The sequence below is a fragment of the Notothenia coriiceps genome, unplaced genomic scaffold (genome assembly GCF_000735185.1).
Source record: "Notothenia coriiceps isolate Sejong01 unplaced genomic scaffold, NC01 NC01_scaffold00009695, whole genome shotgun sequence".
Classification (NCBI taxonomy): Eukaryota; Metazoa; Chordata; class Actinopteri; order Perciformes; family Nototheniidae; genus Notothenia; species Notothenia coriiceps.
In genome coordinates this window covers 843895-858814 of record NW_011342396.1, presented here as the reverse complement: position 1 = coordinate 858814, position 14920 = coordinate 843895, and the positions used below count along the sequence as shown (strand labels likewise).

Genomic DNA, 14920 nt, shown 5'->3' with positions numbered 1-14920 from the left:
CCTTGGCAGACCACGCCCTAATTTATGCAAAAAAGTTAAGACCTAATATAACTAAAGGGGTTGTGTTATAAAACAATTCACTCACCAATCCATAGTCATGAAGGGGGAATCTAGAGAATATTGAACCATGATGTAAACATGTTTATTTCTGCTGTAAAGTTGGTCATTTTAACATGGGGTCTATGGAAATTGCTCCCTTCTACAGACTGCTCCTACTGGCCAGTAGATGAACTGCAGTTTGAGGCACTTCCTTATTGGCCTCCCATCTCTGCGCAAGAGTTTGCCGCTTGGTGAATACACATACTATACAGCAGTGGTTCTCAAACTTTTTCTGTCATTCCGCACTTTGAACAGGTGGGCCTTTTCAAGCCCCACCTGGTCCCCTTCCATCGCTCCAATAAAATGGTAGGCCAAGCTTAAAATTGTCAAATGTATCGTTCTATAACAGGGGTTTCCAACCTTTTTTAGGATGAGAGCTACTTTAAAAAAATAAAACAAGTCGTGAGCTACTTTTACTCCTCTTTTTTTTTGTTTTTTGCAGTGTATATATTTAGCACATTTTAACATTATTATATGCTTACCTTNACCTTTGTGTGCTGTTTGGGTCTGTGGGACCCGTTTTAAGTGTTTACTAAAATAAAATGTATGCAATTTAATTATTTTAATCTGCTTTATTTGGGGGTGGACCTCACATTCTCCAGGGGGGTCCGGGTAGATTTTTTTTTAAATGTTGAAGTTAAATGCATGAATCTGGTGCACTTCGAGCACAAAAGGAATTTATGGATACAGCTCTCAACACTCATATGAAAGGGAGCTGTAAACTTTTCAATGATCCAAACGTCTTTAGAATATGATCACAACCAATAACAAATCATTTAAACTTGTTTATTCTTATCTTATGTTACAGTTAGCATTCTTTCTTTTTATTTATGCATATTTTACTAATCACTTCCCTTTTAAACTTTTTTTTTTTTTTTACTATCCTAAAGTACACATTGGAATGATTTCTTACTTTATTTTATATTAAATAGATAAAGGTGTGCTCTCTTGCTCTCTCTCTCTCTCTTTACTCTGTCTGGCTCGCTCACAGAGGCTGTGTGCTCCTCCGTGGCGATGACGGCTTGCGTTAAAAAATAATTATAAACATAGGCCTATTTGTAAAGTGGGGGGACACAAACGGGATTTCGAAAAGTGTCACTGTTAAAATTGCTTTTCTTCCTGACTGCAACGCTGTTGTGTGTGTGTGTGTGTGTGTGAGAGCATTTCACATGTGTATGAGAGATTTTTACTGTAAATTATTTTGGTTTCAGTTGTATGTGTGTGAGCAGGCTCGGATTGGCCATCGGGAGATTCGGGACTTTTCCTGGTGGGCCGCTGCCGTTGGTTGGCTGTTGCCATCGGTGGGCCGCTGGCTCTGGCATAGGTGGGACGTGGACTTTCACTGCGCCGGTACCGCATCCGCCGCCGCAAACACCCGGCGGCTCCGGCGCAGCGGCGCTGTGAAAGTCCACCGCCGTTGCGAGTCTCCGGCTGTAACAGTCCACTACCGCCCACGAGGACCCAGGTTCGATTCTGGAATGAAGTCCAAAAAATGTATTTAAAAAAAAAAATCTCCCGTTCATCGCGTCCGTTTGCCACCCACCTATCACATCCCTGCGCCCCACCAGTGGGGCGCGCCCCACACTTTGAGAAACCCTGCTATACAGAGATGTAGATGCTATATATGAGAAACCAATGTGAGTTTGGACATATATACACTGAACAAAAATATAAATGCAACACTATTGTTTTTGCTCCCATTTTTCATGAGATGAACTCAAAGATCTAAAACATTTTCTATATACACAAAATAACCATTTCTCTCAAATATTGTTCACGAATCTGAAAAAATCTGTGATAGTGAGCACTTCTCCTTTGCCGAGATAATCCATCCCACCTCACAGGTGTGGCATATCAAGATGCTGATTAGACAGCATGATTATTGCACAGGTGTGCCTTAGGCTGGCCACAATAAAAGGCCACTCTGAAATGTGCAGTTTTGCTTTATTGGGGGGGTCTGGGGGGGTCCGAAAACCCTAGGGTTAAACCCTAACCCTAACATGTCACCCATCTCCTTCGCATAGAGTTGATCAGGTTGTTGATTGTGGCCTGTGGAATGTTGTTCCACTCCTCTTCAATGGCTGTGCGAAGTTGCTGGATATTGGCAGGAACTGGAACACGCTGTCGTATACGCCGATCCAGAGCATCCCAAACATGCTCAATGGGTGACATGTTAGGGTTAGGGTTAGGGTTTTATGTTATTTATCATTGTTCCTTACGTTGTACTAAACACATCATCTTATCGTTTTCTTTACACATACTCTGACCTTTTCTTTTGTTCCTGGAGCAGATGAGGGTTAATCAATGAGAAGAGTGACACAGTGTGGTGGAAAGTGGGATCTACCTCCCTACTTCAAGCACTGCTCTAATACCCTACTGTACCAAGACATAAAGTACAAGTGTGAGCAGGCTACCACATACATTATCTAGTTTTAGATTTATATAGATTTTAGATTTGTGGAATGGCATTTTATAACATTTTGTCTAAGAGTATGAGATATGTAAATATTGTTATAATTATTCATGTGTGTTGATAGATTATTAGTAGACTCAATTATTAATAATTTGTTGTTACACTTCCTTGTTTATCTTAGGTATTGTTTACCGTTTTATTTCAATTAAATGTTTTGTTTCTCTAACAAAGCGTTCAACAGTTTAGTGAGCCAACACTCGATTGGTCACATCAACGGTCGGCTACTGTTTTAGTAAAATTACTCCTCGTCAGTAATTATGATGGATGCTTTGAATGACCTGCTGCTCTTCTGTAAAATGCATACAAGGCAAGCCCGTGCAGGGATGTCCAAGAAACCCCATCGATGAGACAAAACTCGAGGCGTGAACGTGGCAGCCATTTTACATCATCAAGAGTGAATGACTGAAGCCGGATCAGTGCCGGGAGTTTTACACTTTTTCTGTCTTTTAAATATCACATTTATCTTCCTAAACAATCAACACCACACACGTTGGTGATCCAGCGGCAGGTAGGACGAATGCTTCGATTTGGTCTATTGAGTGTTGCTTAAATGAGTGCTAAAAAGTCTGAATCGTGCAGTGCTGTTTCAAACAATGTGGAAACTGGTGGTGGTTGGGAACGAGTTCTCCAGACCGGCTTTTTGAAAATGGACTCTTCCTATATGGCGGCACGTTGACAAACCACACATCTAGCGGGCTAATCCTCTAGCTTTAAAGGCCGCGTTGAATGTAATGCATTTTAAAAACCATACTTTGTGAATTGGTTAATTCCGTACCGACAGAGGACGTTGTAACAATGGCCTCACTCAAATTCCGTTCGAGTTAGCATGCTAGCCTAAGCTAGCCTATTTTGACAGATCATGGATTTGACATGCTCATTGTCGTAGTATGCTACAAGCAGCTAGCTGATAAAAGCCATTTATTTTAGCAATAATATGCAATTCTGCGTTGCTCCTGTACCCGCTTATACGCTCCTTGCCTACACACGTGTAGTTCTAAATGCAGATGTATTTATTGCAAAGCCATAATAGCGCATCATGTTATTGTCCCGATGAAGGTCCCTAGTTAGCATGCGTTAATATTAGCTCTGCAAACTAGCATGCTAGCTAGCTGGCTAGCTAGCCTCAACGTGTGCGAGCCAGTCCCTCACCGCTTAATCTAAGGTTATCATTATCATCGGTTCAAAATGATCCTATTGCTCTGGTAGCGTCTCGTATTCAAAATCCAATATGTATTCTTGCACGAGGGGTTAGGAGATACTTTTAAATGTTGCAGACATGTTTTTAACCATAGTGAAAGCACGTGCTTACCAATATGAGATTGATTAACAGACACTACAATATATCGATGGCATAATATGTATAGGCTAACATTAGCCAAAAGTTAGGCCAAAACAGAAGCTTGCCGTCCACGTTTTTCTCAATTTAGCGTTGCTGGACATAGTAATGTGATCAGAGAGCAGTTTGATGTTTGCAAGTTAATGCCTCAGGACCTGTCAGTACAAACTAATAGTTGGGTGGGTCATTTACATGACAATTGAAGTTGTAACCTTTGTCACAATATGTGCTGCTAAAGTGTCACGAATCCAAATGCGAAAGGATGCATACTTGCTCATTGGTCAGCTACCGGAAACCGGGGCTCACTGTCTGACGGAACACGTGTATCAGCTATCTAGCCTGTGCTGAAGTCAGCAGTGAGAAGGTAAGTTAACATGTAATTTAGAGACCAAAGCAGACAAGGCGTCTACAGCAGCAGCGACCAAGAGGGCTGTGAATCAGGCCTTAGCAAGTGAACTTGGCACCAATTGCGCAAACTTTTTAACCCAGAAAAAAACGGGATGGAAAAAAACCTGCCACATGGACACACACCCTGACACTTTAACATTTTTGCAATAGTTAATTGAATCGATTTCTGTTGGGAATTTGGTGTGTGCATTGTCTGTCTTGAGTGCATTGTTCAAAAATCTGTCAACTGCCTATGTACAGGTACCAGGCTTCTACCTCATGCAAGCTCAGAGCTGCAAGTATTATGTCAGGATGCTAAGTCTTCAGACTGTTTAGGACCACACAATCATGATAACTTGTTATTCACATAGCATCACATGTTAATTGATGATTTTTTGCTTATTCATACAAAATGCACTCTGTATCTATGATCATAAATGGTCAAACCATTTATTCTGTATTTTATGATTTCTCTTTGAGACTTTGCACTCCTGAACACATCCCAAGTATTGCCCTTGACCCAGGATTAATTTGGCTCATTGCATTTACACAGATTTCTGGAGACATGGCCACAGAACATATTAATGGAAATGGTCCAGAAGAACCAATGGACACCTCTGCTGCAGTTACCCATTCTGAGCACTTCCAGACTTTATTAGATGCTGGTTTACCACAGAAAGTTGCTGAAAAACTAGATGAAATTTACATAGCAGGTAAGGCAAAATGAATATACTTGCATATTCAAATGTGCAATTTTTTTAATGTTTTTCAATATCTTGCATGTACTGTCATTTTATTACCTTCTGGAGTGGGGGAATTGGGATCATGAAGCAACTTTTTGTGGTTTCCTACCAAAATGGGTACTGCAGTGCTACAAAATATTAAATGACACATTACTTATGTGAAAATGTGTAAATGATTGCAGCATTTGCATCCCCAACATGGTTGCATGGTCACTGGTGTCAGGGCACATGTATTGTCCTCTTCCTTGTTGAGGCTGTCCAGTCTCCATTCATTTTAATGAAGTTTCTCCTAATTGCATACAATTATTGCATAGGGGTGAACTGGTGTAAGTATAATGCCAATTCCTGCTTATGCATCTGTTGCCTTGGTCGGATATTTAACAATTTGTATGGGCTGAGCTCTAGTGACAACGTTTGGGGGTCATTTTAGGACTTGTTTGGTCGGTCAGATCTAGAAAAGTACTGGTCTGGCCTTTTCAGCCAGACGGGGCCACGATGGAGACAATGGCAGCAGCTGTCTGGTGTGTGGCTGCCTGGGACAGGTGACGGCCTCTCCAAAGAGGAGGCTGCAGACTGGCTCATTAGAAACTCCCTGCCAGTATGGAAGGGCACTGGCATATCAAGTTGCACTGTCTCATCGGTTCTGATTAGTTCTGCAGAAACTTGCTAGTAGGAGAGTAAAGTGCATCCTGATGACTTATTACAGCGCTATTAGATTAGGCCTGCCAGCTCCTCACTTATTATAATTATTATCCTCATGTATCTAGTACGACATATCAAATATGTTTCATGCAAAACGATCTGCTTGCAAATGTTCCTCTTTGATTATTTTAGTAAATATGGTTATTTATGTGCTTGACAAGTTACTAAAGAGAACTTCTTCAATCTTTAGTGTTGGAAGCTGATTCTCCCTGTCTTGTCTCCCCCCTCCAGGTTTGGTGTCACACAGTGACTTAGATGATCGAGCGATTGAGGCTCTGAAAGAATTCAACGAGGAAGGTGCTCTGCAAGTCCTTTTGCAATTTAAGGACAGCGACCTCTCACATGTTCAGGTATGAATTTGCCGTTGTAGGTGTATTGTTTGGTTTCTTGACCCTTTAATTTCTGATTCCATTATAAACATTTTCTAGTCCAGTGTGATGTACAATGGCACTTAATGTTGAGTTGGTTGTTGTAGTTCCTGGCAAAGTGCATTCAGGTTTTATTTGGTGTCCAAATGATGAAAATCTTATTTGTGCTGTAGTGACCTCGGTTACACTGACAGATTACCGCTAAGACCTGATTGGATACCTTTCTTTTTTCCTTTTTAATTTCTGATTCCATTATTAAAATGTTCTAGTCCAATGTGATGTATAATGGCACGTTACATTTGTGGTTGCACAATAGCAATCCATGGTCTTATCTACAAGACCGGTTTTAACAGTCTTGTGTAACAACTTAATATTTTTATTTTCATCCAAGAATCAATATTGACATGTTTTATTTAAATAGGTATTGTTTGATAATACTTTTTTTCTCTTCAGAACAAAAGTGCCTTCCTTTGTGGCGTGATGAAGACGTACAGACAGAGAGAGAAACAAGGGACCAAAGTGTCAGACACCAATAAAGGACCAGATGAATCCAAAATCAAAGTAAGAACTGATCTTGCATTCAGTTGCATCGGATTTAATGCTTTGGACAAACATATGTGATGCAATGTTTTTGAGTGTAAACATATTTCCTGGTTTTAAAACCAGGAAGCTGTTTGAATATCAGACACATTAACATGTTTCTTATCTTGCATGCTTTCGATTTGCTAGTCTACTGTAGAACTTGCCATTGTTATTTTTACATGTTAATGTCGAGTAAACTGTATTGTAATTCTTGGTGTTTTTCTTATCTAGGCTTTGCTGGAGAGGACTGCTTACACACTTGATGTGACAACCGGCCAGAGGAAGTATGGAGGTCCCCCACCAGAGTCTGCCCACTCAGGGGCACAGCCCACCATTGGTACTGAGGTACAGTACATGTCGCCTTTTGTATCATCATTGAGCATAAAGATGCAAGAAGGATGCCCTTTACTTACTTAATGTTGAGTTGGTTGTTGTAGTTCCTGGCAAAGTGCATTCAGGTTTTATTTGGTGTCCAAATGATGAAATTCTTATTTGTGCTGTAGTAACCTCGGTTACACTGACAGATTACCGCTAAGACCTGACTGGATACCTTTCTTTTTCTAAATGTGATATATCCCTTGTTGCTACCTTTTAATATTTTAGAGTTGTTCTAATGCACCATATCTTTTTTTGCTCTCAACCTGGCAGATATTTGTAGGCAAAATCCCCAGAGACCTGTTCGAGGATGAGTTGGTTCCGCTGTTTGAGAAAGCCGGCCCCATCTGGGACTTGCGCCTAATGATGGATCCTCTCAGTGGCCTGAACAGGGGCTACGCCTTTGTCACTTTCTGCACTAAAGAAGCTGCACAGCAAGCTGTAAAATTGGTACGTAAACTCTCCTGCAGGTATCACCAATTAGGGAGAGGCTCTAGTGGAATTGTTAGTTAAAATACATAAAGTACAATTAAGTCAACAAGTGAGCCGAGTAATTCTTTTTCTTCTCTACTAACAATGTCCTCTATACTTCCACAGTGCAACAACAATGAAATCCGACCCGGTAAACACATCGGTGTGTGCATCTCCGTTGCCAATAATAGACTGTTTGTTGGCTCCATCCCCAAGAGTAAAACAAAAGAGCAGATTGTTGAAGAATTTGCAAAAGTCACAGGTGAGTCTGCACTATCTTTTGAGTTATTTTTCAGTATAATATTCTGTAAACATCAACTCAACAACTATAACAAGTCCTGTGTGTCCAAATGATGACATCATTACTACAGTATGCTGGAGTGACTTAGGTTACTGTGATGGTTTACCGCTAAGATCTGACTGGACACTAAACATGGTTAATTCATTATTTTTACCTCCCTTAATTAATTGCAAAAAGAGCTGGCCTCCCTGAGTATGTGTGCATATATAGCCAACTATTTTCATAATTTACTTGTGAAAATCAGGCAGCTTTAAAGTCTTTTTTAAAAAGTCACTAGTCTGTTGATAGGCCACTAATCTCTGTGGAAATTCAGTTAACCTCCTGCTGACTTTTTCCCTTTCTCTTTCCCCGTGTTCTTGTCTCTACAGAGGGTCTAAATGATGTCATATTGTACCACCAGCCCGACGACAAGAAGAAGAATCGGGGTTTCTGCTTCCTGGAGTATGAAGACCACAAGACGGCAGCTCAGGCCCGTCGCCGCCTCATGAGCGGAAAAGTGAAGGTTTGGGGAAACGTGGTCACCGTGGAGTGGGCTGACCCGATTGAAGACCCAGACCCAGAGGTCATGGCCAAGGTAAGGTATAGGTTCAGGGGTCATTAGTAGTCTGTGTGGCCAGATTGGTTTCCTTATTGGCTCTCTGTTGCTGATGTATTTGTTCACTTTTCTGCAATGTAAACAGAACCTTTCTTCCACCTATAGGTCAAGGTGCTGTTTGTGAGGAACTTGGCGAGCACGGTGACAGAGGAGATACTTGAAAAAACCTTCAGTCAGTTTGGCAAGCTGGAGCGGGTGAAGAAATTGAAAGATTATGCCTTCATCCACTTTGAGGAAAGAGATGGAGCTGTGAAGGTATTGACGAATAAAAAGTTGTCACTGCACCAATATACAATACTTAACATGAGCTTAAATATAAGTTTGTAATTTGAGTAACAAAATAATCTGATCTTCTTGATTACTTTCATAGGCTTTGGCTGATCTTAACGGCAAAGACCTGGAGGGAGAGGGCATTGAGATTGTCTTCGCCAAGCCCCCTGACCAGAAGAGGAAAGAGCGCAAAGCCCAGAGACAGGCCGCCAAAACACAAATGTAAGAGGGAACGATGTAACTCAAACCAGAGATGTTAAAGCCATGCATCTAACAAATCAAGTTTTTCTACTAATATACATCAAGTCTACAAATATAACACGTCCTGTTTGTGTCCAAATGATGACATCATTACTACTGTATGCTGGAGTGACTTAGGTTACTGTGATGGTTTACCGCTAAGATCTGACTGGACACTAAACATGGTTAATTCATTATTTAGACCTCCCTTGGTCTGCAAAAGATTTAGAGGAAACGATGCAACTCAAACCAGAGATGTTAATTCCATGCAGTTAACAAATCTATTTTTTTTTATATATATATCAAGCAAGATGTCCCGTTAACATTGAGTTCGTATTATTTTTCAGGTATGACGAATACTATTATTACGGGCCTCCCCACATGCCACCACCCACGAGGGGCAGAGGCCGAGGCGGGCGGGGAGGTTATTCCTACCCTCCTGACTATTACGGCTATGAAGATTATTACGATTACTATGGATACGACTACCACAACTACCGGGGTGGCTACGACGACCCGTACTACGGCTATGATGACTTCCAGGGGTCTGGCAGAGTACGAGGAGCGAGGGGAGCAGTCCGTGGCAGTGCCAGTCAGACCAGGGGCCGCGGTGCCGTCACACCTAGGGGCCGTATGGGCTTCTCTCAGCGAGGAGGCCCTGCAACAAGCAGAGGTAAATTTATCTTTTCTGTGTGATGTTAGTTTGAAAGTAGGTTGAATCCAATTAGTCACACTGCAGTTACTAATGAAGCTTGATGTTTGCTATGCTAGATAATTACTGCACAGTAGTGGAAAGCAACTTGCCATTTGCTTAGGTTTACTTTAAGTGAGCTCAGTCTTTGTCTTTATGGTCTCTTTTCTTGGGTCTGGGTCAGATATCAAAACAGCCAGTTAAGAGGAATGACAAGGATGTCATAGATGTAGCAGATAAGCAAATAAAAGCAGCTGTAGAGGGAAATAAGGTGAGGATATTTATTGTCTAGATCGTCTTTAATGATGTTTAAGTAACTATAATTGTCCACGTCAACTGAATTTACACCTGCCTATTGGCATCATCACTAATCCCTGACCGGTGTCATCTTTCAGAGCAGCCAGTCAGTTTCTTGCCAGTAGACAGAGGTCATTCACAATATACTTTACTCTTAAGTAGGCCAGCTACGTCCCACCCCAGTTGCAAAAGACTAAATGTTGTGAAATTGCTTTAATCTGTGGGAATGTGTGCAACATGAACGTCTGGCTTTTCTTTTCAAAACAATGTACTCATTTGAACTTTCCTCTCATTGGTCCAGCAGGGAAACGGGGCCGAGGGCGGTCCTGACCTGTCACAGTGGATACTGACTTGATGTGTGGTGTTACACCGTAAGCTGCAATGGATGTTGAAACAAAAAAGAGCAAGACAAAAAGGTCCAATGATATTCCAGCCTTACAGAAGAAGCATCTCCCCTCCCCTGTTTTGTTTTTTTAAACTTGTTTATGAAACTGCCACCTTAAAAAGATGACCGGAGGATTCTAAATACTCGCCACAGCCTCTTTGCCCCGAGCCCCCTAACGCAGCCCTGATTTACAGGGCTCTATGTATTGCCCTTACAATCTACCCCTTCCCTGTCCCCAAACATGCCATTTTTAAATAATTATTGAAGAAATTGCACTTTTAAGTTCTAAGGTTTGAAGTGGCTCAAAGGAGCTTGATGCTATTGTATATTTTTGTGCTAATCGCAATTTTTATTGTCGGAATATCCATGTTCTTAATCGTTTGATCTGGATGTTTGACAGAGAACATTTGCAGGTTTTTAGGGTGTACCCACCTGGCATGGATAAGTCAGGCATTCCAGGAAAGTGGTTCTTTTCAGAACTTGTCTTTAAAGGGTTGGTTGACTACCTCAGTACAGAGGACTAAACTACCCAGCCTGTACTGTAAATAGGGAAACTATATTGATGAAAGCAGGGCTCGTTTTCATACAAAATATGCACAAGAGCTGTAGCGCAAAAAACAATGTACTTAATGTAATATAGTCATTTTAGCTGCAGCTCTGACACTGCAAACAGTCAAACTGGGCATGCAAAACTATCTCATATGATGAGTCTGAACAAGCCCTGCTTTTATCCTATTTTGAACTGAATTAGCTGCCTTGCTTCTTCAGAGTATGTAGTTACTGGTTGTATAGTTTTTCGGATAAAATGTTACTTTTGTAAAGGCTTCAACATCACAGGCATCCAACTGCCTTTGATTAAAAAAATAAAAAACAAAAATAAAGCCCTGCAGTGTCCCTTTTGTGCCACTGTTTTATTCCAGTGGGTTTGTTTTTATATTGATATCAATTCATTTTCAAACTTAGAATTATGTTAATCAACCTAATCCAATCCTTCATCTGTAAATATCATGTTACTCATGAATGATCCCTTCCCAGATCCCAAGACGGCAACTTTGTAAAAGATTTTTCTAGTTATTCTTGTTAGATGACTGAATTGCCATATTGCCCAGCCACTGAGCATGTGTGCCTAAAGTGAGCTGTTATGACTTGGTGAGGGATCATAGTCACATAGTGGTAGAAGGGATACTGCAGTGAAGGATTTCTATTTCCCGGGTATAGCAAAAAGGAAACTGCTCTTCAATCCCAGTTTTCTATACAGTTAACTCCCTCAATAAAATCATAACAACCACCTTTTGAAAAAAAGATGTTAGCAGTTTTAAACTATTGTTGGTGGCCAACAACGTTTTTTGCATTCCTGCAAATAAATTGTTTTATACTGTAAAATGGAGGTGAGTGTAACTTATTTTTGTAATAAAGTTTTTGATTTCTATCTGTGTCTTAGTCTTTGGATAAAATCTTCATGTGGTGAAAATGCTCTGCTATTATCTAGCCTTTGATTCAGTTTGTCAACATGTCTGTCTTTTTAAACTGCGCATTTGTATTTAATCAGTGATTTAAATGTCTTACCTTGGGATATGAAATAAATGCGATAAGTGTGCTTAGTTTATAAAAAAAAAATGCATATCTTTCACTAGACTTCGGAGCAGGCATTTCTGTGACTCCGTTCCATTTAATTTTTTTAAACGTTAAGCCATAGAAGTGGTAAAACTAGATAGCTTATCGCTATACTGAAGTCTATAATTGCTACCAATATCTCCTCAAATGGCCGGACATTTCAAAGATACTGCAGTAAAAATATTTAATTCAGGAACTGGCAACCCAAAGGTAATGAGGGTAAGTTATTGCGTCTTTATTCCAATAGACAATTGTTTACTTATGGTTGCCCCATATAATGCAATGTTGACCTTTTAACCGTTATATTGGTTTGGAGCAACCTGATGTTTCTCTTCATTTATTTACTGAAGGCTCATTTGTACATTTATTTGGCCGTACTAGCACATGAGAATAGCTAGCAGGCCATGACGTAATGGTTCTGCGCAATGTTTAACAGTCACCGTGTTTATACTATTTTTAAATACTGAATGAACATTTTCGCTGTAATTAGGCTATTTCAAGAGCTCTGTGCTAATAAAAGAAAAGCCAGTGCCGCCTCGGCTTAGTCTTGCGAACTGTTTCTCCTATTCGTGTTTTACGTCCTGTTATTTGAGGTAGTGCGATGTAAGCTGACGAAGCCTACTTGTTTTCCCCCTTCTGTAAACTACAGTAACCTTAGCCAGCATGTTACAGGCTGCTCACAGCGGAGGTGACATCACAAGTCTCCAGTCAGCGGGCAGCCAATGTTGCCCCTCAATGGTCAGAAATGACAGCTAGAGCACCGCAGCCATTATCCAAACAGGAGTTATAGGACCGTCAACACCATACATCCATGGTCAACACAGAGGATGCTGAGTTATTATCTCTAATCCTGCGGTGGCTAACAGCTGTGTACGGCACCGTCATCGTCTCTCCTATGCTGATAGTAAACGAGAAACATGCGCATTTATTCTATAAATTCATCATGGTGTCGCTGCTGGACTTCAGTGAAAAATGGCCCTTAACATCCACCGTACCCTTACAGTAAGTACAGTCGATACATTTCATGACTATAACTTGCTTAGTGTGTAGCCTTACATGAGGAAACCGCACCAAATGATATGTTTTTAATGTGATGCTGTCACGTGACGCAGCAGCACGCCCTTATTTAGATAGCCGCTCCACCATGTATTTCTTTTTTTTCAGCGTTAAGCATTAGGCGTCATATGAAAATACTCCACAAAGCGACTAAAATGGGATGCATCAGGGTTTTTCTGCAGAGAATAAGACGCAGGGTGAAGCTGGACCGGTTCAGAGAGCTGGGCCGACAGTATCCAGTGTTCTGCTTTCTGCTGCTGGTCCTGCTGCTGTCCACTGTGCTTTTAAACAGGTCAGTATCTGAACAGCAGGCTGGCTAGTAATTACCCAATGTTACTCTTTATGGCTATGACATCCCTAACACATTTCCCTGTTTATTTATTGCTAAGGCTGTATGTTTCTAATGTTTTCACAGATATATTCACATTATGATGGTGTTTTGGTCCTTCCTGGCTGGAGTCGTCACTTTTTACTGCTCTACGGGCCCTGAGTCTCTGCTTCCCAACATCTTAGTCTCCATCAAACCAAAAAACAAGGTACTTGATGAAGCAAGAAAGACTGAAAAGAGTTTGTATGATACAGACAAAATAAAATGTCAATGTATTTGTGACTCAGTGTTCAAGGTTCAATGCTTGTATTAGTCATACGTACATTACATAGAGTGTAGTTATGACGATGAACATCTTAGGTCACAGCCTCCTCCAACAGTGCAACACAATAAAACAGAAAAACAGAAAAAATTGTGCAAGTATGTAAAGTAAAAGAGTGAAATAGTGCAATAAGAGTCTACAAGTGATTGGAATATGATATATCAGATAAATGATTTGTAAATTGCAGCCAGATGAATGATATGGATGTTATTTCAAAAGTTCAGGTGTTTAATAGTTGTATAGCCTGTGGGATGAAACGGTCCCTGAGTCTGGTGGTTTTAGTCCGGAATGACTGCGGTACCGCCTGTCAGACAGCAGCAGACAGCAAGTTTGTGGCTGGTGGTGATGGGGGTCTTTTATAATCCTGAGGGATTTCCTTTGCCTGAGCCTCTGGGGAGTATGAGGTCCTCCATGGATTGGCAGCTCCGCCTGGTGATGTGCTGTGCAGTTTTCACACCCTCTGTAAAAGCCTTACGATTGAGGGACGGTGCAGCTGCCGTACCATGCCGTGGACATGCAGCGGTTCAGGAAACTCTATGTGCCACCTGTAGTAAGTTTCAGAGTATCCCTGGAGTCCACCGCTCTGCAACTCCTCAGCCCACTTCTCTTCCTCTCTCTGGTGCCTCGCGCTCTCTGAGTGCCTCGCTCAGGGTCGCTCTCACGTCTCCAGTGATCTGTGGACGAGAACCTGAAGCTCTGACTCTCCACGTATCCCATTGATGGTGATGGGGGGCGTGTCCCTCTCTCTGCTGCTTCCTGTAATCCACTATAAGCTCCTTGGTTTTATGACGTTGAGATGAAGAGATTGTAATATCCATGGCACTAAGATGTCCACCGTTTGTGTGACCTCCCCTGCGCTCTACGCACGTCTCGTCGCCATCGGTGATCCAGGCCGATGCGGCGTGTCGTCAGCAAACTTCACGATGGTGTTGGGAGCTGTGCCCCTCGTGGCCACTTCAGTCGTGTCGTTGAACAGGGAGCGCGCCAGGAGAGCGCCCAAACGAGCCGTGTGTGGCAGTCTCTATCAGGAGATGTTGCAGGCGTGACTTCCGCGTTTCCAGACTTTACGAAACACGAAAACCGAAGAACCATTCATGTTGTTGCTCAGGTATCGCGACGTTTTTGCAGCGAGCAGTCGCTTCACGTTCGCTCGCGTATCGGTGATTCATTCTGCTACCAGTAAGGCACACCCCGCGCCAGCCTAGCGCGGGGTCCTCAACACCGACCCCACCCCGGCTACGATCATGCGCACCCGGTGGCCAGACCCAACGCTGCCCAGATGCGC

At 41.8% G+C, this 14920-nt stretch overlaps 2 protein-coding genes across 6 annotated transcripts in view; both read left to right on the top strand.

Annotated features, from left to right (window-relative positions):
- The first annotated feature begins 2941 nt into the window (after positions 1 to 2941).
- Positions 2942 to 11744, top strand: LOC104945541 (heterogeneous nuclear ribonucleoprotein Q). 2 transcript variants are annotated; one of them, XM_010771232.1, is made up of 12 exons: positions 2942 to 3080; positions 4849 to 5008; positions 5972 to 6090; positions 6562 to 6669; positions 6922 to 7035; positions 7339 to 7515; positions 7663 to 7798; positions 8206 to 8411; positions 8538 to 8687; positions 8803 to 8924; positions 9290 to 9615; positions 10232 to 11744. In XM_010771232.1, exons 2-12 carry the CDS (start codon positions 4861 to 4863, stop codon positions 10258 to 10260), a joined length of 1635 nt encoding a protein of 544 aa, XP_010769534.1. In that variant the 5' UTR covers positions 2942 to 3080; positions 4849 to 4860; the 3' UTR covers positions 10261 to 11744. The 2 variants fall into 2 exon arrangements, with proteins under 2 accessions (XP_010769534.1, XP_010769535.1); XM_010771233.1 differs by lacking the exon at positions 4849 to 5008 and having other exon boundaries at positions 2943 to 3080.
- An 838-nt stretch (positions 11745 to 12582) lies between these two features.
- snx14 (sorting nexin 14) overlaps positions 12583 to 14920 on the top strand; it is a 23229-nt gene continuing 20891 nt past the window's right edge. For 2 of the 4 annotated variants that reach the window (XM_010771235.1, XM_010771236.1), the window contains exons 1-3: positions 12587 to 12931; positions 13094 to 13277; positions 13401 to 13521. In XM_010771235.1, coding sequence (XP_010769537.1) covers positions 13114 to 13277; positions 13401 to 13521 — 285 coding nt within the window. In that variant the 5' untranslated portion in view covers positions 12587 to 12931; positions 13094 to 13113. Of the gene's footprint in view, positions 12932 to 13093; positions 13278 to 13400; positions 13522 to 14920 lie in introns of all 4 variants that reach the window. The other 2 variants (XM_010771234.1, XM_010771237.1) reach the window with 2 other exon arrangements.

Coding starts and splice junctions, on each gene's coding strand:
- LOC104945541 (XM_010771232.1), top strand. CDS start 4,861: ATGGCCACAGAACATATTAATGGAAATGGTCCAGAAGAACCAATGGAC. Junction 5,009..5,971: donor AGATGAAATTTACATAGCAG/GTAAGGCAAAAT, acceptor TCCCCCCTCCAG/GTTTGGTGTCACACAGTGAC. Junction 7,799..8,205: donor AGAATTTGCAAAAGTCACAG/GTGAGTCTGCAC, acceptor TTGTCTCTACAG/AGGGTCTAAATGATGTCATA.